Genomic DNA, 22196 nt, shown 5'->3' on the forward strand with positions numbered 1-22196 from the left:
GAAATCTTTTGGGATCTACCTACTTCTAAAATGGCATTAGCCATTTTCTTGCTTTAACTTTCTATACATGTATGTAAATGTCTCTGGTTTTACTTTTCTAGAGAATCCAGCCGAATACACCTGTGAAGTTGGGTTCTCAGGAAGATAGGGCAGTATTTTGGTACTAAGGAATATGGGAGTGGAGAAAGGTACAGGGGATCCTAGTTAGCAAAGGGAATCTTGGTAGCATAGAGTTTGGTGATTTCAGCATATCCAGAAGTTCCTCAGAAAAAAAAGGGTTTAGCAATCTACTTCTGAAAATTCAGCCACTGAAAGTCCTATGGGGGACCAAACCAAAGCAAATTCACAACCATCATGTCAATTTCGACTCACAGGGACCCAACAGAAAAGGGTACTATTGTCCTTGTGGTTTTCCAGTTCTACTTTAATACACATATTGTCACCAAGCACCAGAATTGATAAGACAGCAGTAGATAGTTGGGGAAACACAGGCACTTCAAAGAGGAGCGCCTTCTAAGTATACGTGTGGTCATTCAAGGGACAATTTCTCTCCTTTTCTTTTCTTTTTTTGGAATGCAAATCAAATTAGTTTATAAGCACAATATATGATCTAAATATTTAAATTGTTAATACAAAACATTCTTGATAAAGGAAACAATATTCTGGCTTAAATTCATTATCTGATTACTGGCTGGTAATGACCAGTATTTAGCCCAAATGATTTGAGCAATGCTACCATAAATATTTTTTAAAACTGGGAGCAGAGAAGAAATGTGTGGCAAGGATGAACAGGAGAACGCTGGAGAGTTGGGGTGCAGAAGATTATCCAGGAATTTCTATACTGTGCATTTCAAGAATTATGAGCTGAAGGCTGCTGTAATAAAAATTGTGTTTGAAGATATATTTTAAGATATCCTTCTAGAGGTGTTGGGCTACTAAACACAAGGTCACTTGTTCAAACAACCAGGCTTTCCTGTAAGAAATATGAGACTTTCTAGTCCCTTAAAGAGGTACAGTGTCAGAAACTTACAGGGGCAGTTCTACAGGGTTGTTAGGAACTTGATGGCAGTGTGTCTGTTTATTTGTTTGTGGTTATGAGGAACAAGAATGGTCCAATTAGAGGCAGGGAATTTAGCTAAAAATGTCAAGCATAAAATTATCAAAGATTAAAGTAGGGTGAAAACCAGCTAAGCATAGCACAGGGAAGGAAGAAGGAAATGTTCTAAAATGGATTGTGATAAAAATAGGACAACTCTTCGTGATATGATTGAACCACTGAGTTGTAGGATATGTGGATGAAGTACCAACAAACCTGTTAAAGATAAATAAAGAAGAGAATGAATAAATAGTGCACCAGATATAATGGGCAGGATTTGCTGCTGCAAGAGATTTCAGGAACTCCTGGGTATGCCATTCTTATAGATTTTGATGAGAAGATATTTGTTGTATTTGGGTACTCTAAACTTCAGAGCCACAATCGAGAATCCTGTAAGAAATCTGGAAACTCTGGTGGTAAAGTATTTAAGAGTTCAGCTGTTCTCCAAAAGGATAGCAGTTTGAGTCCATCAGTCACCCCAAAAAGAAAGATACAGTATTCAGCTTCCCTAAAAGATTTATACTCTGGTGGCCCAGTTCTACCCTGCCTATTGGGTAGATCTGAGTGGGAACTGACTTAAAGGCAGGGAGTTGAGTTTTTCTGATTCTATTTTTAACAGAAAAATCTAGATAGAAATGGCCAATAGACATTTGGATTACACAGTTATCAGTAGCAAAAGAAAGGCTTAGGAAAGAGCACTATTGGAATTCGCAGACATGCATTATAGATAAAGTCAACATTACAAGTGATATTATTAAATAAAACAGTGTCATCTGTAGAACATAAAACAAAAATCGGTTTCTGGCAGAGACTGACATTAAAGAGAAAGCTCCGGGAGACTGAGAAGGCATAATCAAAAAGTCAGAAGCAAAAAAGAAATCAGAGAGAGCTCTATCCCAAAAGTTAAGAGAGGGGGACGTTTTGAGAAGGGTCTAGTCATCACCATCAAGCACGGCGCAAAGGTCAAGGAGGATCAGAACTGAAAAAGCGACCTTTGTAGCTGGCAGTTAAGGAGCTCTCAGGCGACCATGCTGAGAGCTGTTTCAGTGCTCATGTCCAGAATGTGAAGGAGAGAATCAGAAGGGAATAGAGATAGTTTAGATTTTCTGATTAAGAATTAATGGTTTTAAAAAAAGAATCAATTCTTTTTGATTTGTTGTGTTGTGTTTTTTGTTTTGTTTTGTTTTGTTTTTTTGCAATCAACTATGCTTCTTCACTCAGTGCATAAACAAAAGTATGCAACACAGATGTGGGCATGTGGCCCTGGTTTCTTCCTTGTTAGAATTCTTTCTCCCCATGCTTTTGAGAAGAGTATATTTATTGGCAAACAGCTACAGAAAGAGAGGCCCTATATCAGACCATAATAGGGTGTATTCTCTCACCCAGGGAAAATTTTCAGTTTAATGATGGGTAAATCACCTATATGTATGCCTATATAGATGAGGTATGTTGCACTGCTTTCAAAAATGTGGACCCCACACTAGCAGTATCTCTTGTGAAATGGTTCCGAATAAGAATTCTCAGGTTCACCTCAGATGTCCAGAACCACAATCTTAGCAGTTATGAGTGAGGGCAGCTTTTGTATTTTAATAAGGCCTGCAGGTGGTACTGATGCATGCTATAGTAAAGCAACCTCTGTTCTTATGAAAAACTTTTCATATATAACAATATATCCAAATGACATAGAGAGCTTATAAAAGATTTCTAATGCCATTTATAGAGTTTCATACATCAGTGTGTTATGGTTAGATTGTGTTGTGACAGTTCTAACATACCCTATGCACAACAGAATGAAATATCACTTAGTCTTCCACCCCCTTAACCATCATTGCTATGTTTGAGCTCATGGTTATAGCCACTGTGTCAATCCATCTTAATGAGGGTCTTTCTGTTTTTCACTGACCCTCCTGGATAACATGCACAGACTATGTGAGATGATGTCTCACCATCCTCTAGTGTAAGGAGCATTCTGACTGTGTTGCTATTTTTTACCAATACCATCATTCAAGGGCATTGCTTCTCCTTGGGTCATTCTTATTCATTCTTCAGTTTTTATTTGCACATGAGGAGTAATATGTCATGGTTTGAGTCAGTTGCATATTATTGTTGAAACTGACATATTTCCCCTTTTGACAGTTTAAGGAAGCTTTTTATTTTGCAATAGATTTGTCCAATGTAACATAAGTCTAGACTGCTTTTTCCATAAGTCCTGAATGTGGATCCAAATAAATTGAAACCCTGTCAACTCCAATATTTTCTGTGTTTATAGTGATGCTGTTTATGAGTTCAGTTGTGGGGATTTTTGTGTTCATTACATTGAGCTGCACTCCACACTGAAGGCAATGGTTTTTGGTCTTCATCAGTAAGTACTTCAAGTCCTCTTTGATTTCAGTAAGTACGGTTGTGTCATCTGCATATTACAGATTGTTAATTAGTGTTCCTCCAATCTTGAAGCAGTTTGCTTTTTCATATATTCCAATCTCGTACTTGTTCAGCAGACACACTGAATAATTATGGTAAAATCAACAACTCTGATATATTTTTCATAATTTCAAACTATGCAGTATGATCTTATTCTGTTTGAATCAACAGAGCCTCTTGTTCTATGTACAGTTTTCACTTGAAAAAATCCCATTCTTCAAATTTTACCATAATTTGTTATTATCCACACAGTTAAATGTCCTTGTATAGTCAATGATGCACACAAGTAACTATCTTCTTGTAGTCTTTGCTTTCAGTCAAGAGCCATCTAACATCAACAATGATATCACTTGTTTCAAGACACCTTATGAATTTAACTTGAATTTCTGGTTGTTCCCTGCCAATGTAGTGCTGCAAACATTTTTTATAGTGTCACCATAAGTTTACTTTCATGTTTTATCAATGCGATCATTTGATAATTTCAAGATAATATAGTCTCCCTTCTTTGGAATGGGCATATATATGTATTTCTTCCAGTATATTATTAAGGAAGGTACTTTCCTTCCAACTTCCTGAGCTTTCATACAGAAGCACTTCCAATGACGGAACCATTTATTGAAATATCTTAATTGGTCTTCCTTAGATTCCCAGAAACTTATTTTTCACATCTTGGACATATTTTTTTCCCAGTAAATCAGTTCTTGACCATATGCTACTTCCTGAGATGGTTGAACGCCAAACAATTCATTTGGTCCAGTGATTCGATGCATTCATTGAATATCTTCTTGATATGCATCTTTCAATCTCTAGCCTGTAGAAACTTTTACTATATTCTACTCAAAGCTTTTTTCTTTCTTTCTTTTTTCCTCCGGTTCATCCATTGATGTGTTGAACATGCTCTGACCTTTCAGTTTTCTATCCCTATCACATTTCATTATAATAATGTATTTTATCTTCTTGCACCACCCTCAAAATCTTTTACTGAATTGCTTTACTTCATCATTTCTTTTGTTCTCTTTAGCTATTTTAAAACAAGTCTCAGAAAAGACCCATTCTGTGTTTTTTAAATGCTTCTATCTTTTCTTTCTTTTAATGCTTTTTAAAAATTTTTAATCTTTTTTACAAACCCTTGTGTCGAGGGCTGACGTTCAAAAGATCGCAGCGAGGGAGCTGCTCTGCTACATATGAAACCCCGACCCAAAAGCAGGTCGTCTACGAATGGATTAGCACCAGGCTCCCCAGGAATGTGCGGTGCGTGACAGACGAGGGAGCGGCCGCCTTTCTGGCCGCGCCCCGTTTGCTTCTATCTTTTCAATGACCTTTTGCTTTCTTTTTTTTTTAATTGTCTGTATCAATCATATTTATTTTCACTTTAATTCATAAAGAGTCCACGTTGGAAGGGCTCTATATGCCTTTGGAACGTTCTATGTGTATACTTGGAGAGGATGAAGGGATAAATCTCGGATGGGTTTCCCCAGTAGCTGTGACAGTGGGCTCAGGCACAGGAAGCCTGGTGAAGACAGTGCAGGACCTGACAGCGCCTGTTCCGTTTGTGCACAGGGTTGCCGTGGGTCAGCACTGGCATGACCTTTGGCTTTCTTAATATAGGACATCCTTGATGCTATTCTACAACTCATCAAGTCTTCTGTCTTTAGTGTTTAATATATCAAATCTATTCTGAAGATTTGATTCTTGATCAAATTCCTGATATTCTTGATATTTAGGTTGGATATCAAGTGGTTTTGCCTTTGGCTATTAAGTGTTCAATACGCCAGATCTATTCTTTCCATGTTGCACATTCAGGTGGGATGTATTCAAGATCATACTTAGGCTTTCAATGATTTATTTTAAATTTCCTCTGATTCAATTTGAACTTAAGAGGGAGAAATTGCCTATTCTTCAAGTGAGGTCTTGACCTTATTCTGACTGATGATACTGAGCTTCTTCATCATCTCTTAACACTGATGTAGTCTATTTGATTCTAGTGCCTTCCTTCTGGAGAGGGACATTTATCAAAAATTGCAATCGTGATGAATGAATCATTGGTCTTGTAAAATTCTACTATGTAATATTTGTTATCATTTTTATCACCAAGGTTCTAAAATCATGCAGTTCTTTATTTTTGGCATTAGTGATTGTTGCATTCATTTTAATAATAAATGTTAGAATAATCGTATTAAATACCGATTTTCCTTGCAAGTATACGGATATTTTCTTATCACTAATAGTGGTTTACTTCAGCATAGGTCTTGAAATATTTGTGATAATTGCTCTTGAAATTGTCATCCCCTACATATTAAACTATAACTGCACAAATGAATACCAATCCATTTCTTCGCATCAATGTCAAAGAAATCAATTTTCAAATGCTCTATTTCATTTTTAACCATTACTGATTTTCTTGAATCAAACATCATACACTTCATATTTCAACTACTAACAGATGTCTTTGTAGGTGTGTTGTAAATGAATCTCCCCAGGCATTACTCCATCCATATTAGTAAGGCTGGTTCTGCTTTGATGAAATATCCCTTTAACAGTTGTATTTTGTGTCTTCCAATCTCAAGGGCTCATCTTATGGTACTGTATCATTCAATAGTCCGTGGCTATCTATAATGTTTTAGGTTGTAATTTTGTCAGACGTATATAGGCATATTTCCCTAGTCTAATTTTATCTGGATGCTCCACATGAAATCTGTGTGACCGGCTGGCACTTGAAGTACCAGGGATATAGCTCTCAATGGCATGGCAACGCCCACGCCACCCCAGTATGGCCAACTACAAACATCAAGTGGAGGTCTGGGTGGAACCCACAGATTTTCTAATCTAATAAGCTCCCACATGATAGTTCTCTTTTAATAATCTCCCCCGTGGTATCCCCACAATAAAATTTACCTCCTTGCCAGGTTAGCATTGGACTAAGCACAAAGTCAGCTGTCAAAACCCCCCAGCTGCTCAGTGGTAGAAAGATGGGGCTACTTGCTTTTGTATAGAGTTACAGTCTTGGAAAACCTACGTAAAGTCTCTATGAGTCGGAATGGACTTTATCTCAGTAGGTTTTAGTTTAGGTTCTTAATGTATATCTAGCATTCCCTTTCCTACCATCATTAAAATGTTTATAGACTTACACTGAAAAATAACTGTACTAAAATTAAAAGGACTGATATATTTTAGATCAGCAATTCTCAACCTGTGGGTCAGGACCCTTTTGGGGGTTGAATGACCCTTTCAGAGAGGCTGCCCGATTCATAACAGTAACAAAATAACAGTTGTGAAGTCGCAATGAAAATAATTTTATGGTTGAGGGTCATCACAACATGAGGAACTGTATTATAGGACTGAAGCAATAGGAAACGTGAGAACCACTGTTTTAGATGATCTGAAGAGTGCCAACGCTGACCACATGTAGAGTTTCTGTTCTTCCCCAAGATTATTTCTAAACTGAAATTTGCATACATGACCAAAGTCATTTGAGTGGCACATAAAAGGAAACATAGTATCTTAACTATACCACTGGAATGGCAATGAGGAGACTCATTCCCTACTTTGCAAATGAAACCAAGTTATTTAACATTTCTGGACCTCAATTAACCTGTAACAGTGGACAGTTCTATTTTGCATAGTAAAATAAAAAGCTACGAATTTAAAATATTTTATGTTTCTGGGTTATACCAAGGAGGAAAAACTCTATTGTAAAAGAGTACTCTAAATATTTTAAGATCTTTTTTATCACATATTAAAATTTTAAAAAGATCTCATTGGTCTTAAGTATCCACATATTCCTCAAGTAGATTTAACTGCTTTAGTATCAACCTACAGATTATAGTTCCATACATAAAATTCAAATATATACCAAAGAAAAAATTATTTAGGTAGTGATCTCACAGAATTGCAAAAAGAGGAAAGCCTGCTTCTGTGTGTGTGTGTGACGGTGGCACGTTTGTTTTGTACAGATAAATATAGATGATACAGAATTATCATCTGCTGGATGGATGGATAGACAGAGTGAGTGAGTGAGTGAGTACCCTAGTGATATAGTTAAACATTATGCTCCTGGAGTTAGAATCTCAGACACCCTGCTCTGCCCTATGAGTTGCCAGGAGTTAGAATGAGCTAGATGGCAGTGTGTGTGTGTGTCTGTGTGTGTGTATGTGTTGAGATATGCTCTTTTGTCATTTATTAAAAGATTGACAGAACTTTGTAAAATGGTCTGATAAGCAAGTCAACCCTGAGTTTGTGCGTGTGTGTGTGTGTGTGTGTGTGTGTAAAAGTAGGCATCTTTCATAAAGGTAAAACAAACAAAACTTCGAGTTGAAAAAAATCTAAAATAATAATGCAGGTCTGCAGTGGTGTGAAATCCCTACATCTTGCAAAACCTAACATGTCTGCATGCTAACCAATAGTTCTGAAGTGTGATCGTACCAGAAAGCACCTTGGAAGAATGACCTAGCAAACTTCAGGGTTAGTGTTTTAGTTAATGTACCTCTTGTATCCAAAGTCTCTAACTCCTGCCAAATGACATTTCTCTGTATGAGTCTGGTAAGAATGTGGGAGAGGATACTGATAGGATTCAACTGTAATTCATTTCAAACAGGATTTCCTGGAGTGCCATTCTGCTGTTTATAAAATGAACCCTATGAGAAGCAAGAGGAAGAATCTCATTACCAACAATAGAGAGGATTAGAGCATATCTTCTGAAACAACAATCTCTGTGCATTGAACCTACTGGATCCAGGTGACAGCTATAATATCTTAAGAGCAGCAGCAGAACCAGGAGCCAGAACATAGAACAGACAGATGAATTTCCCAACCCACAGAGCAAGTAAAGATGAGTGTTTGGGGCAGGAGACTAGTTTGCAGAATGGGGTGCCTTTGGGTACTTAACTGGGACAGTTAGAATTGCTGACTCACAGAATTGAAGCCAAGTACCTTTGGACTGAGGCTTATGGGGATGGAGTGCCTCGGGGCACTTAATTCAGGTTTGGCAACTTGGGGTGCTTAGACTGAATGCCTTGGAGTTGAGACTTACAGCATTCGCTCTTCTGGCACATATTAGCAGACTTGACAGAACTTTCTAACCTGTCCTGAGAAACAAGTCAACCCTGAGCATCTCTCCCTGGCATTACACCCTGTGAACTTCCTTAGTAAGCCCTTCAGTCATGAATTTTGACTGTGCATTCTGTGTAGCTATCACAATGGACATTAGAAACCAAAGAAGTAAATGTAATAACATTGTGACATTACACAATCTCCTTCCCAAAACCAGATCTTGAAAGTGAATGGAGAACAGTTCTATTCAGACATATGGGGGTTACCCATAGTTCTGGTGGTTGTCTAGACAACTCCTCCCTGTCATGCAGTGAGCATTGTGGGACTCAGCAAGAGAAAGCAAATGCACACTAGAGTAGATAGGTGAATTTAGGTTTCCCTGAATGCCTCCATGCTGCCTTGCTGTCAAAGTCACTTATTCATTAATTCCTTGCTTGTGAAAGTGACCTTTGAAAAATGGCGTTTATTTGAAAAAAAAAAAAAAAGGATTCAATTTGCCATCGGTTTCACCTGGTTGGTACAAAAGTGTAAATGAAAGCTTTTGTGAAACATTTCAAAATAATGACAACATGATTAGGAACTAATGTCCTGGATAAATGCCAATTAACTAGATAACAGATCTGGTTTAACTTAGTCCCAATTCCATACTTTGATAATGACCTATATATAAAATAAAATCACTGAGTGCAGGGATAATTTAAGATTAGAAATAATTACCTTGTGACTCACAATCATCAAACACATGGTATATCTTAGTCTAAGAATGACAATTTTTTATGTAGCAACTGTATAATTATTAAGAGGCAACTTAAATATACCTTAGATAATAAAAAAAGACAGTGTCATTGAAAGCCCCATTTTAAATCCTTTAAGAGTGCTGTGTGGTGAAAGCACTCAGCTGCTAATCATAAGGTTGAACCCACCCATCCTCCCTGAAGAAGAAAGATGTGGCAATCCTGTTCTACACAGATTCACAAACGCAGGAATCTGTGAGGCAGTTCTTCCTACTCTATCTTATACGACCATTATGAGTTGGAATTGAATCTCGGGTAGTGGATTAGCCACTTTGTGTGTGTGCTAAATCAGAATTATTAGAGGTTACCAAAATATCCATCTCTTTGTTATTAAGAGCAACACCATGCATCTGTATATAAAATTTTTAAATGATAAATATAAAACGTAGTTCTCACACTTAGTTGAACTATAACATTCTCTCTTTCACCTAGGAGAAAATGTATCCCATTGTTGTGAAGCGCATGTCACTGTTACGTAATCTAAGAAAACGTGAAAAAAGTGTCACTGGTAGTTAGACAACACAAAAAAATGAGCACTTGGCTACTTCCCAAACTCAGTTCAGAGGCTGGAGAAGACAGGTGTGACAAGTGACACACTGGCAGTAGCAAGGGGCTCAAGCATAAGAGCAATTCTGAGGATGGCAAGCGATCACAGTGTTTTTTTGTTCTGTAGTACATTAGGCTTGCTCTGAGTTAGAACTGACTCAACAACACCTTACAACAATATAGCTGTGCAATGTCTTCCTAACTTGGTACAGTCTATGGGCAGAAAAAAATTAGGAATGCAGTGCAGGTTGGATACACAAGTGGAAAAATATTCATCCTAGTATTAGAGATATAAAGGTGAAATTTGGAGAAGAAACTCAATAAGGAGCCATGCAAACTAGGAGTCATTTACACAGAGGTCAGGCCAGAATCAATAAGATGAGACAATTCATGCATGAAAGTCAGGAAGACAAGGAGGTGGGCTTATGGGATATTCCCATAAGAATTAAACTGAAGGAAAACAAGTAATGTAAAGATAAATAGGAAGATAATGGGTATACATAGAAGCTAAAAAGGGCACGACTTTTTGAAAGAATGGTATTCCAAAGATTGAGCAAGATATAGTATCTCATTTAAATTTGAGCTGTTCTTACATCCTGGCCACAACGAAGCTTTTGGTCATGTTTTCCTGGAGTCTCTGTAAACACTGCATCATATTTAAACAGATTCCATCCTGTGAACAATCGCTGAATTTAATGATCAACTAATTATTTGTTCAAACAGTCTATAAAGTGTCTATCTATCTATTTGTGCTGTTCAAATCAAGGTCGTTATTCTGAATGAAAGTTATAGCTTTACATCATTCTTCTCAGACAACAGGTATAATATGAAATGGCTTCAGGCAAACCAAGAAATAAGGTCAACTTTTACTTCAAAGTTCACGCTTAGTAACCTGAGTCCTTGTGATGCAATTTTTACTCACGAACTCTTAAGCTACCTGAGTACAGTGGTAATGATAAAAGCTACTTATCTTAAAGGGATATGAAAAAACACACGCGAACAAACTGACAAAATCGCTGGCATCAAGCTGATTCCGAATCATAGCAACCATAGAGCACGGAATAGAACTGCCCCCTAGGGGTTGAACCAAACTACCATGGCGTCCATTGCATTTTGTTTGGGACTGCTAACCACAAAGTCAGTAGTTTGACTCCACCAGCCATTCCCTGGAACAAGGAGAGAAAGATGAAGCTTTCCACAGATCTACAGTCTCAGAACACCACATGGACAGTTCTACTCCATCCTAGAGGCCTGTAATGAGTGAAGAGATACAGGGATGTCTAAATAAGCTATTTAAAGAAAGCGTTTAATGGAGGCTGCAGTCCATAATAAAATACTCAAAGACAGAGCATTCCCTTTTATTTAAGTCATCTAGTTTTCATGTTTGCATACAGACATCTCTTTGCAAGCACTTACAAAAACTGCTGAGAGTGTATGGTAGCAACAGATTTTAAGAGACAGTGTCTCACCAGTAGCTACTTTTGTCCATAAACCAGAAGAAGTCAAGAAACATTTTTGAACCAAAAATATTCTCAAAACAGGACATTGGAGCAAGGTTTCGATGTCATAGTTAGACAAGAGTCAACTTGCTCTAAGAATTTCTGGTTTTGGTGAACATATTGTGAACACAATGTGTCTAGCTTTCCAAATACTCTGCTTGGAGAACTGTTGGGGGAGCCATCAGATTTCTGCAACTAATCACTAGCCCATATTCCCACTAAGCATTTTATGAAGACATGTACTTAACGTGACCCAAAGAGCAGTATTTACTCAAGGGCAGGCTTCAGAAGTGTTTAAAAAGAAGGTGGGATAGAAACAGGACACACAGGGAAGAAGTAGAATAAGTGAAGTCCCCTCAAGGGGACTTCAATGGATGAAACAAAATGTGTATGACTTCGTGAATGAAAACTAATGGCCTGTTCTGAAAACCTTCAACTAATTCATGTAAAATGCTAATAAAATAAAATGAATGACTTGGCATGCTATTCAGGTTCTCACAGTGAATTCATTAAGTGTCTTGCTTACCTTCAATACATTGGCAATCTATATATTTAAGTTCCTACCCGTTTCTTGTTGCCACCATGCCCTCCTACCCCACCCCCGCCAGTTGTGAATATGGAAATTTCACTTACCTTCACAAAGATAATTCCTTAAAGTGGTGGCCACCAAGAACAATATTTACATTCACTGAATTTCAGACCTCTTGGCTAGAGGAGGGTATTCAGTTTTTGTTTTGTTTTCAGTTAAGGGTCAGCTTCTCATTTAGGCTCTCTGCCACAACAGTTCAACTCTAGGGCTGTGTTGTGACAGCAGGCACAGACAATAGGTAATGAAAGATTGTGATGCTGTTCCAATAGAATCTCATTTAGTGAAATTGTAATTTCATATAGCGTTTGCAGAATAATTATTTTTTCTTTTGATACTTTCCAAACTCTTAAACATGGAAAAAGTCAATTAATCCACATGCAAATAAAGTAGCAGGCTTGGTTCAGCTTGTAGGCCATGGTTTGTCAGTTTCTGGGGCAGAGGATTCACCCAGAAAAGCACACAGTATCTAGGAGACAAGGTCCAGTGGCTTGCTTTGATATGATCAAAGTAGCTTAGAAGCCATGGATTAATAGAGAAGCACAGAAAGTCTCAAACAGTGTATCTGCATAGCATTTTTGTATTTACCCTCATTTTCCTTGAGAAGCTGATATCTTATTTTTAGGGATGCAAGCTTCTTCCTCAAATTCTATCTACTTATATAAAACCCTTTTCTAATCCAAGTGTTCCATGCCTTCCTAAACATATGCTGCTTAGGAGGATGCTTCTCATGTTATTTCTTCAACTTGGAACTATAACAATTGGAATGAAAAGGAAAGGGTACCATTTTTAGGGTTTTCCTCTCAGCTTGGCATTTGTGACATGATGTTCCTATAATTTTCATATATCCGTTGCTTTATATAATACTGATATACCATGTCTCGGTAAGAATATGCACCAAAAGATCAGTTAGAAATTTTTAACTCCTTTGAGATAAGGCTTTATAAATATCAAAGAACAGGAAATCTGTTCTGTAATTATTCCTGCTTAAGGATGAACAGATTGAGACATTATGTTCTTGTTACCTAGCAGAATGGAGCTCTTCTATTATAGGTGTGCTTCGTCTTCATGGAAATTCACTTGCCTTAAGCGGAAGAAGGACATTGAATGGAAAACAGGGCACTGGACAAACAAAGCCCTTGATGAGAAAAGCAAGCACACAAACAAATTCTCTCAGGATTAAAGGATGTTTGTGGTAGGTCATCACCTGTGATTACTTTTCTAAATCTAGGAAACAATACCCACATTAACCTTTCTGCTTCTGTTGGGATCATGATTCCAGAGGCACATTTTTTTAATGTTCATCATGTTTTTTTCTCACTAAATTAACTGACATGATGGGTCCCTGCGGTTCATGGAAATAATGTTTAAGTGAAAATAAGTCATGAAAGTGGCTGTGACTTTTCTCCCTTGCTTCACAAAGAATCACGATGTGGTCATACAGCCAGGAATAAGACGCGCTCACCTTTTTCGGATCTCAGAATCCACAATAATCTGCCTCTTCTTTTGGGGAGGTGGTGGTGGAAGTTCCTCATGGGCGTGTTTTACCAGGATTTGTTCCCTCGTGGTCACCATAGTTACCGTTTCCATTACAGTTGTCTGTGTTAGTGATGGCTGAGTGGCGGTGACAGCCTGTGAAATCTGAGAGAAGTATTGAAACAGAGGTCACACATTGCTTGAGAGCCGTCAGTGAAAGACTGCTTGGAATGGTGATGGAAAATAATGAGAAACCGCTCCTGCTTGTTTGTGGACTGACCTTCCGATCAAAAGAGCACCACATTGACCCCAAATCAAATTGTTTTATCTGACTTAAGTTATGTTGACTGAAAGAGCAAAGGAAGGTAATCTCAAAACCAGAAGTAAACTTAGTGCCTCTTCAATCTAATGGACAAACTGCCGAAAATACAGTGGGGACAGGAGAAAAAAAAAACTTAGGGTGCTATTTTGAAATTTAACTAGACATGTTGTTTAAAATTTTTACAACACTGAGTGAGATACATTTCCCTTCTGGGGTTATTTCTTACTTTGCATGTTTTCGAAATACAAGTATTTGCACATTATACAAAATGCCTTCTCTGTAGGATTACGTCTAAAGTCTGAAAAGAATTACAGTAGAAGAATTATATTAAGTGGCTACTGTATGCTCTGGCTCTACCCAAAGGAGAAGTCTGCAACTCTTCTTTTAATTCCATTTATGAATAAACTAAAATATTTGTGTTTCCAAAATTGTCTCTAGACAGTCTTCCTGATATAGATTCACACTTGCTTTCTGTTCAAATATTGTCATTTTTTTCAGGTATAGGCCGTCACTCTTTTGAATACAATGATTTGTGTAACAAGTCATCCATCACCTTGGTACAAAGGTTTTACTAAACAAAGTGGTACTATCTGAGCAACCACTTAACAACTCTGTCTCAGAGTATTGCTATTTACTTTGCCTGGAAATTTACTTATTAACCATTGCCCTCCCTGTAATGCTATTTATTTCAAAAGTTTATTTTTCAAAGATATCCAAACTAAATAACAACAAGAGCTAGTTTCCACACAGTCAGTCATTTGGTTTAGTTGCCAAGAAGTATAGAGCTGTTTGAAGTATCCTCCCTGCCCATATATGGAGACTTCTTCATGACAGAGGAACTGACAGCCTATCAGAATCATCTGATTTGAGAAGCCAAGTAAGAAAGGAATAGGGAAGAAATTAAATTCTTTGCCATGGTTTCTTATGGAGAACTTGATTTGAAATGTTTTACATTGCTACCCTGTGTACAGAACAGGCACTTTTAAATGTCAAGATCTGAGAGACTTGTTTTGCTAGTCTAAGTGGTACTAGAATCTTACTTGTGCCAACCACAGGTTTAACTTCTCTAAGGTCTCTACAAAGGATGAGTTGTTGAGACTCAAACGAATTAAACCGCATAGCCCATTGACATATAATGTCAAAATGAAAGTGGAATGCAAGTCAGCTTTTAAAGATGTTTAAAATACAGCAGCAAACTGAATTCCTCCAGCATTAAACAGCTATTACATGATCAAGTCATGTTTACTTCGAGTTAAGATGAGGCTTTGTACTCCTGTAATGAGCAATCAGCTCAGAAACTCACAGGGGAAGTTCTACCTTGTTCTAAAAGGGCGCTGTGATTCTCTGACAAGTTACTGCCATTGAATCAATTCTGACGCATGGTGTCCCTAAAAGACAGGGTAGAACAGCTCTTGTAAGTTTCTGAGACTTTAACTCTTTACAGGGGTAGAAAGCCCTCTCTCTCGTGGAGTGCTGACCTTGCACTTAGAAGCCTAACTGGTAACCACTGTGAAACCAGGGCTCCTAACTCATTCTATGTGATGCCAACTAGAAGAGAATCTTGTGCTTGGAAAGTATCTATTTTTCTATGTGTACATGCTAGAACGCAGAGATTCCTGAATGTACACAGCTATTTGTCACTATCGGATTTGGTTTTATGGAACCACCATGCTTCTGACTATTTGGCTATGGAATTGCCTAACATTTTAATTACATGTTCTCATTGGTAATAATTATGAAATATATCGATATGCCATAGAAGTACACAGTACTAGAAAGGGACGATAAGATATGCCATGGCATTGCATGTAAGGATACAACAAACCTTAAAAACTAATAAGTAATCCTTTTAAATAAAGGATTTCTACCCTGCGGATATCTAATGGCTCTATACCATCAGCAACACTGCAATTGACAATATTACTTCACTTTTTTTACATGGAGACATAAAAATGCAATGTGCACTGACCTTGTGAAGCTAGGTTATACATATTATATATACTGCAATATATAATATATCATACATGATCGTTTTCAAAATCCACCTCACATAATCGGATTGAATATGATCTGTCCCATTCTAAATTTCTTCGTGGCTTTTAGTTGTTCCCTGTCGACAGTTGTGTGTTCGCATCATTAACACCAGAGGCAGGAGAAGGATTATGAGCATTCCTCTACAATCTTCCACTCTCAGGAGCACCAGCTTCTCCCATGCTTCAGCATCAAAGTTCCCCCTTCACTATGATCGTTGTATCTTATGGAAGCCTACCTTATTATGACCTATGTCTTTCATTGAAGTCATTTTGAATTTGGAGCCATCATATAGTGAGTGCATTGAGGATCATTCCCACTTGATAGGTTTAAAGAACGGAAGCATGCTAATCACGACCCTGACAAACCCAATTTCTAAGCTCGACTCTGCCAGTTATTTGCTCTAACTATATTTCATCAGGCCAGTGGGCCAAATCCAGGTTTTCTGGTTTGAACTCTATGTGCCAAGTACAGCAATCGAAAATAGTGTGAGATACTTAGGAGTGGAATCACATTTCAGTATATTTCAACCCCAAATGTATTGACTGGGCATTTAATACAGGACATTCAGGAATAAGTAAAATGAAATATCCAATTTGGGGGGGTATTATAGCATATTAGGGAATATCACAAATGAACAACATAAATGTGAGCTAAGGTGAGTGACACACTAAAAAAATATGACTCTATGACTCATTTGTGCCTCTCAGCCAATTAAAAAAAACAGCAAAAACTAATCTTGGCTCTGTGGAAGTCAGGTTTTAGTTTGTTTTTGTTCCTTTGGAAAATTCAATTTTCAGTAAGCTGGATCACTACAAGGCTATTTATTAAACCCTAAACCCAAACTCACTGCTTATAAAGTCCATTTAGACTCATAGTGATGCTATACAATAGACTATACTGCCCTATACAATAGACTATAGTGCCCTTTCTCCCACGGAGAAGCTGATGGGTTCAAAATCCTGACCAGGAATTTAACAGACCACCACAGTAACCACTGTCCACAGCCAGGGATCCTGTTCATTATTAATAGCTGACAAATAATTATACTGGATTTGTGTTAATCAAGAAAGTTTCATTTGAACTTCCATAAAACACTCGTTTAGCAACTTCTCAATTACATTTATTTTGACATTGAAGGCTGCAGATATTAATTTAGGTTCAGAGCATCATTTATAACAATAAAATACTGAAAACCTAACATCAGCAGCTAGTTAGTTAAATAAATAGTTTGATTTGTGCATGACAGAGAAGTCTCCATGTTTAAATTTTGGCAACCATTGGATATTTTTACATTATATTATTGAGTAAAAAAATAGCATTCTTATTTATTTTTAAGAAATGAAAATACAGATAATTTCCTTTGCACATTACATTTTGTTTCCATGTTCCAAATTTCTGCCTAAGACATGATACTATATGGGAAGAAACCCTAGAGATGAAAATTTGAGTGGCAGTGAGTTGATGTGAGTGTGGAAGGAACAACTCAGAAAAGGCTGTTGAGAATGATTGTGCAGCTCAGAGAATATAACCAGTGTTACTGAATAGTGCACGTAGAAACTGTTGGATATTCTACTGAGTATATTATAAAAATTAATAGAAGAAAAATTGCAAGGCATTTTCTAAGTATTGGAAATAAGCACAAACACATGAATTTAATTTAAAAAAAGTCCTTCAAAGTGATTTTAGAACAGAATCTTTTCAAAATGTATTTCCCTCATAATTATGTTATTAAGCCACAATTATGACAATATATCATGACACTATATCAGGAATTTTGAATTATGATTTTGCTATTCAAATGCATTAGCCTTTAAGACAATTGCAAAATCTGATAAGAAGGACTTAGTATCTTCTCTAAAATGTTGAATAGTGCATGTTCAAAATTGAGATATAACATAGACTTAGCTATAATCAACTAATATTGAGTCGATTTACCCAAACTGCCATACCATCTTTGTTTTCTATTTTTGAGTATGGATAGATCGTATTATAAATAAATTATAACTTTCCTCATTAAATCTCTCTCTGTCTCTCTCTGTCTCTCTCTGTCTCTCTCTGTCTCTCTGTCTCTCTCTCTCTCTCTCTCTCTCTCTCTCTCTCTCTCTCTCTCTCTCTCTCTGTCTCTCTCTCTCTCTGTCTCTCATTTGTGTATAAAGTTAAGTTCCCTGGTGGTAAAAAGGATTAAAACCCAGTGCTGGTAATGTAAAGTTTGGTAGTTCAAAACCACCAGCTGTTCTCCCTGAAAAAAAAACAAAACCTGGTGATTGGTTCTCATAAAGAATATGGTCTAGCTTAGAATGATATGGCAGTTCAATATTCTAAATTGACTTAGTAACATATAATCATGACATATAGCTAAAAATCACTAGCTTGTTTTCAGTTAACTAAAAGTGGTAAAAAAGATAGTAAGAATGAATTTCTGGAGAGCTTGTTCCTTCCAATGATTATGCCTTTGAGCCACGTTTTCACAATGCTCAAACATCAATCTATAGTTTATAAACATGCTGTAACATTTGGTGTAGTAATTTGGCTACTCAACACTCATATTTTACTCCATTATGAAAGACAATGAGGCTAATGTATCTTGCACAGGAGAACTGCAAGCAGGATTGGTTCCATGTCAGAACAGTCTTGTGCTTGTGTCAGTATTCTAATGTCACTCTCTTGAAGTCTTTAGTAATTTTAGGCCAAATGGTCTTGTATTTTCATCTTGTAAAGGATCCCACAAATTATATAGTGATCTTGGTTGCAAGACTTAGAAAATACAATGTCTGTACATAATAATAAGACACTGTATTAATAAATGTTAATGATAGCCACTAATTTTTCTAAGTGTTTAAAAAAACTTAAGAATTTATGAATAATGTCCCTTCCTCATTTTCCCCCTAATCAATTTTATTTGGAGTTAATCTAGACATCATATCATTCCATAGTTCAATTACATCAAGAAGTATTGAGCAATTGCTATCAAAATCAGTTTCAAAACATTTCTTCCTTTTGGAACTCCTAGACATCAACTCCCCCTTGCCTCCATCTCCCCAACCATACCCCCACAAACCTTTATTCTAGTTGTTGTCTCTATAGATTCATCTATTCTGGGTTTCATATACTAAAAAAATAGACAAATATATAACAAAGATTCAAGAAGGCTACCCACAATGACAAAATACAATAGAGATAAACCCCAATATGAAAAAAAAACAGAAAATATTAAAAGCCAGATCAAGCCCAAAGTGTATCAGAGGGAATATCAAGTGACATGGTTTTAAGCATTCAACTCAGATGTATCATTACCCTCCTATTTTTAAGGTTAAAACAAACAAACAATATATATATATATATATATATATATATATATATATATATATATATACAAACAAACCAGAAAACGTTGCTATACTGGTGACCTTGATCAAATATAATTGGTGACCTTGATCAAAAATCATTGTTCTTGTTCTTAGGGATCTTTGAGTTGATTCTGACTCAGCTCAACAGCAAAGGGCAACAGTGTCTGGCCTTTCTACATCCTCACAATTGTTGCTATCTTTGAAGCCATTATTATTGACACTGTATCAATCCATTTCAATGAGAGTCTTCCTTTTTTTGGTGTCCCTATACCAAGAAATGTGTCCCTCTCCAGGGACTAATGTTTCCTAATAAACTATCCAAATTACATGAGACAAGCTTTGCCATCCTAGCTCCTAAGAAGCATTATGGTTATACTTCCTCCAAAACAGAATTGTTTGTTCTTCTGATAGTCCGTGGTACTTTTAATATTATTCTCAAACACCATCATTCAAATACATTCATTCTCCCGTATTCATGATCCAATGTTCAGATGCCTACAAAGTGATTGAAAATGCCATGGATACCATCAGAGCATCTTCATCTTCAAGGTGATGTCTTTGATTTTTAAACATTAATGAAGGCTTTTGGGTATTTGGGAGATAAATGGAGAATAGTTTGTTTTCAAATATTTCATGTTACTTGTTTATGTGGTCAGTGCTCACAGAAGCACCAGTAAATGACTCAAATCCTCTTTGCTTTCAGCAAGCAATGTTGTGTCATCTGCATCGTACAAGTTGTTAATGATGCTGTGTTCTTATATGATTTACTCAGCATACAGTAACCTCTCACATGGTTCGAATGCCGTAATGTTGTTCAGATTTCACATCAGCACAATTAAGTGTTCTGGAATTCTGATGCTTCACAAAGTTATTCATAGTTTATGGCCCACACAGTCAACTGCTTTTTCATAGTCAATAAAAAAAGTAAATTTCTTTATGGTATTCTTTACTTGCAGCCATGATCCATTTGATACCAATAATGAGATCTCTTATGTAATGTCCTATTTTGAATCTGGTTGAATTTTTACAGTTCACTGTCAATATATTGCTAAAATGTTTTTCAATGATCTTCAGCAAAACTTTACTTATATATAATATTAAGGATATTGTTCAATAATTTCTATACTGCATTGATTCACAAATATGGATCCTTTCTATTGGGACGGTCAGGTAGCTTTCTACAAACTTTTGTGGCACTGCCTAATATGTGCTCCTATGGTTGCGTAAGGCTTGAAACACTTAAAATGCTATTCCATCAATTCCTAGAGCCTTGTTATGCCTAATGTCTTCAGTGCACGTTGGACTTCTGCCTTTAACCCCCTGTGTTCCTAATCATATTCAGCTTCTGATGGTGTCAGAATGTCATCCTGGTATTTTTGTGCAGTAATTGTGTATCCCTTTCATCTTCTTTGGCCGTTTCCTGTATCATTCAATATTTTTCCCATAGAACCCTTTAATTTTGCTACTCAAGACTTGAACTTTTTAATCTGTCCTTTCAGCTTGATATTTACTGATGTATTCTTCATTTTAGCTTTCTAACGCTAGGCCTTTCCATGTTTTATTAAAACAGACCTAAGAAGATTCAACGCATTTGAATTGTGTTGCTGACAAAGAATATTGAAAGTACCATGGGCTGATGAAAGGACTAATCAATCTGTCTTGAAAGAAGTAAGGCCAGATTGCTTTTTGTTGTTCTTCACCTGCCATTTGAAATTTCTTATTGAGCACTTTTACTTGACTTGACCCTAGAATACCTCAAAGTAGCCATTCTTGCTTTTCATTCTCTAAAGAAGTCTTGTGCAGCAGATTTACCTAATGTAATTTGTTTTTAAATCTCTTGACTGCTGCTTCCATGTGGACTGATTGTAGATGCAAGTAAGACAAAATTTTTGACAATTTCAACCTTTTTCCATGTATCATGATGCTACCTACTGCTCCTGTTGTGAGGATTTTCATCTTCTTTACATCCTTACTGAAGACTGTAATCCTTGATTCTCATCAACAAGTGTTACAAGTACTACTCATTTTCAGCAAGCAAGGTTGTGTGTCACCTGCATATCTTTGGTTGTTAATATGCCTTCCTCTAATCCTGATGCCAGATTCTTTCTCATAAGAGGGGGTATCAAAAATAGATTTTTTTTCAAGGCTATGAATTTAAATATTTTTATAAAACAACCCTATCATATTCAAACTATTCTCCATTACACTTAATATATTTGTCAAATGTGTGATTCCATTCTCGGAATCATTATTCAAACTCATCAGTCTGGATGGCTGACTGCAATTCCCTCGTTCTTTTCCTCACCTCTTCTACATCGTCCATTCACTGTCCTATCATTTCCCTCTGCATTCCTGGAAACAAAAAGAAGTCACATGGAGCAAGGTCAGGTGAGTAAGGTGAGTGGGGGAAAAAGAGGAATGCTGGTTTATTTCACCAAAACTGGCACATTGCGATAGCTGTGTGAGAAGGTGCACTGTCATAGTGCAAAACACACTCCCCCATTTGTCACAAATCCAGCCTTTTTGTTGGATGCTGTTACACAGTCTTTTCAGAATCTCTAAATAGAAAGCTTGATTAACAATATTGCCTCATTGAATGAACTCCAACTGCACTATGCCCCTCACCTTAAAAAAATTCAAAAACAAATAAGCATCTTCCTGATCTTTGATTTTACTTGATGAACTTTTTTGGCCAAGGTGATGATGGAGTCTTCCACTGGTTTGACTGATGTTTACTTTAGTGGTCCTAAGAATAGTACCATGTCTCCTCACCAGTAATGACCTTGCAAAAAAAGTCAGTGTGTTGCTTTGGAGCTGTTCTTTCAAAGCATGGCCTATTTCAACTCCTCCCTCTTTTTTTCTGGTTACTCAGAGCATGAGGCACAAATTTCCCAGCAACCCCTCTCATTCCCAAATCTTCCCTTCAAATTCACTGAATCGAACTCCAAGAAAGTCCAGATAACTTCCCCATCTCTTCAATGGTCCAATGTTGGTCTGCAAGCACAAGTTCATGGATGTTGTCAACA

The 22196-nt window shown here is 36.9% G+C and overlaps 1 protein-coding gene across 1 annotated transcript in view; it reads right to left on the minus strand.

Moving 5' to 3' along the window:
- LOC142433260 (dystrophin-like) overlaps window positions 1-22196 on the minus strand; it is a 432482-nt gene that overhangs the window by 112606 nt on the left and 297680 nt on the right. The window contains exon 14 of the mRNA XM_075538341.1: window positions 13457-13632. Within this exon, the coding sequence (XP_075394456.1) occupies window positions 13457-13632 (176 nt within the window). The remainder of the gene's footprint in view (window positions 1-13456; window positions 13633-22196) is intronic.

This window comes from Tenrec ecaudatus, chromosome X (assembly GCF_050624435.1).
Source record: "Tenrec ecaudatus isolate mTenEca1 chromosome X, mTenEca1.hap1, whole genome shotgun sequence".
NCBI lineage: Eukaryota > Metazoa > Chordata > Mammalia > Afrosoricida > Tenrecidae > Tenrec > Tenrec ecaudatus.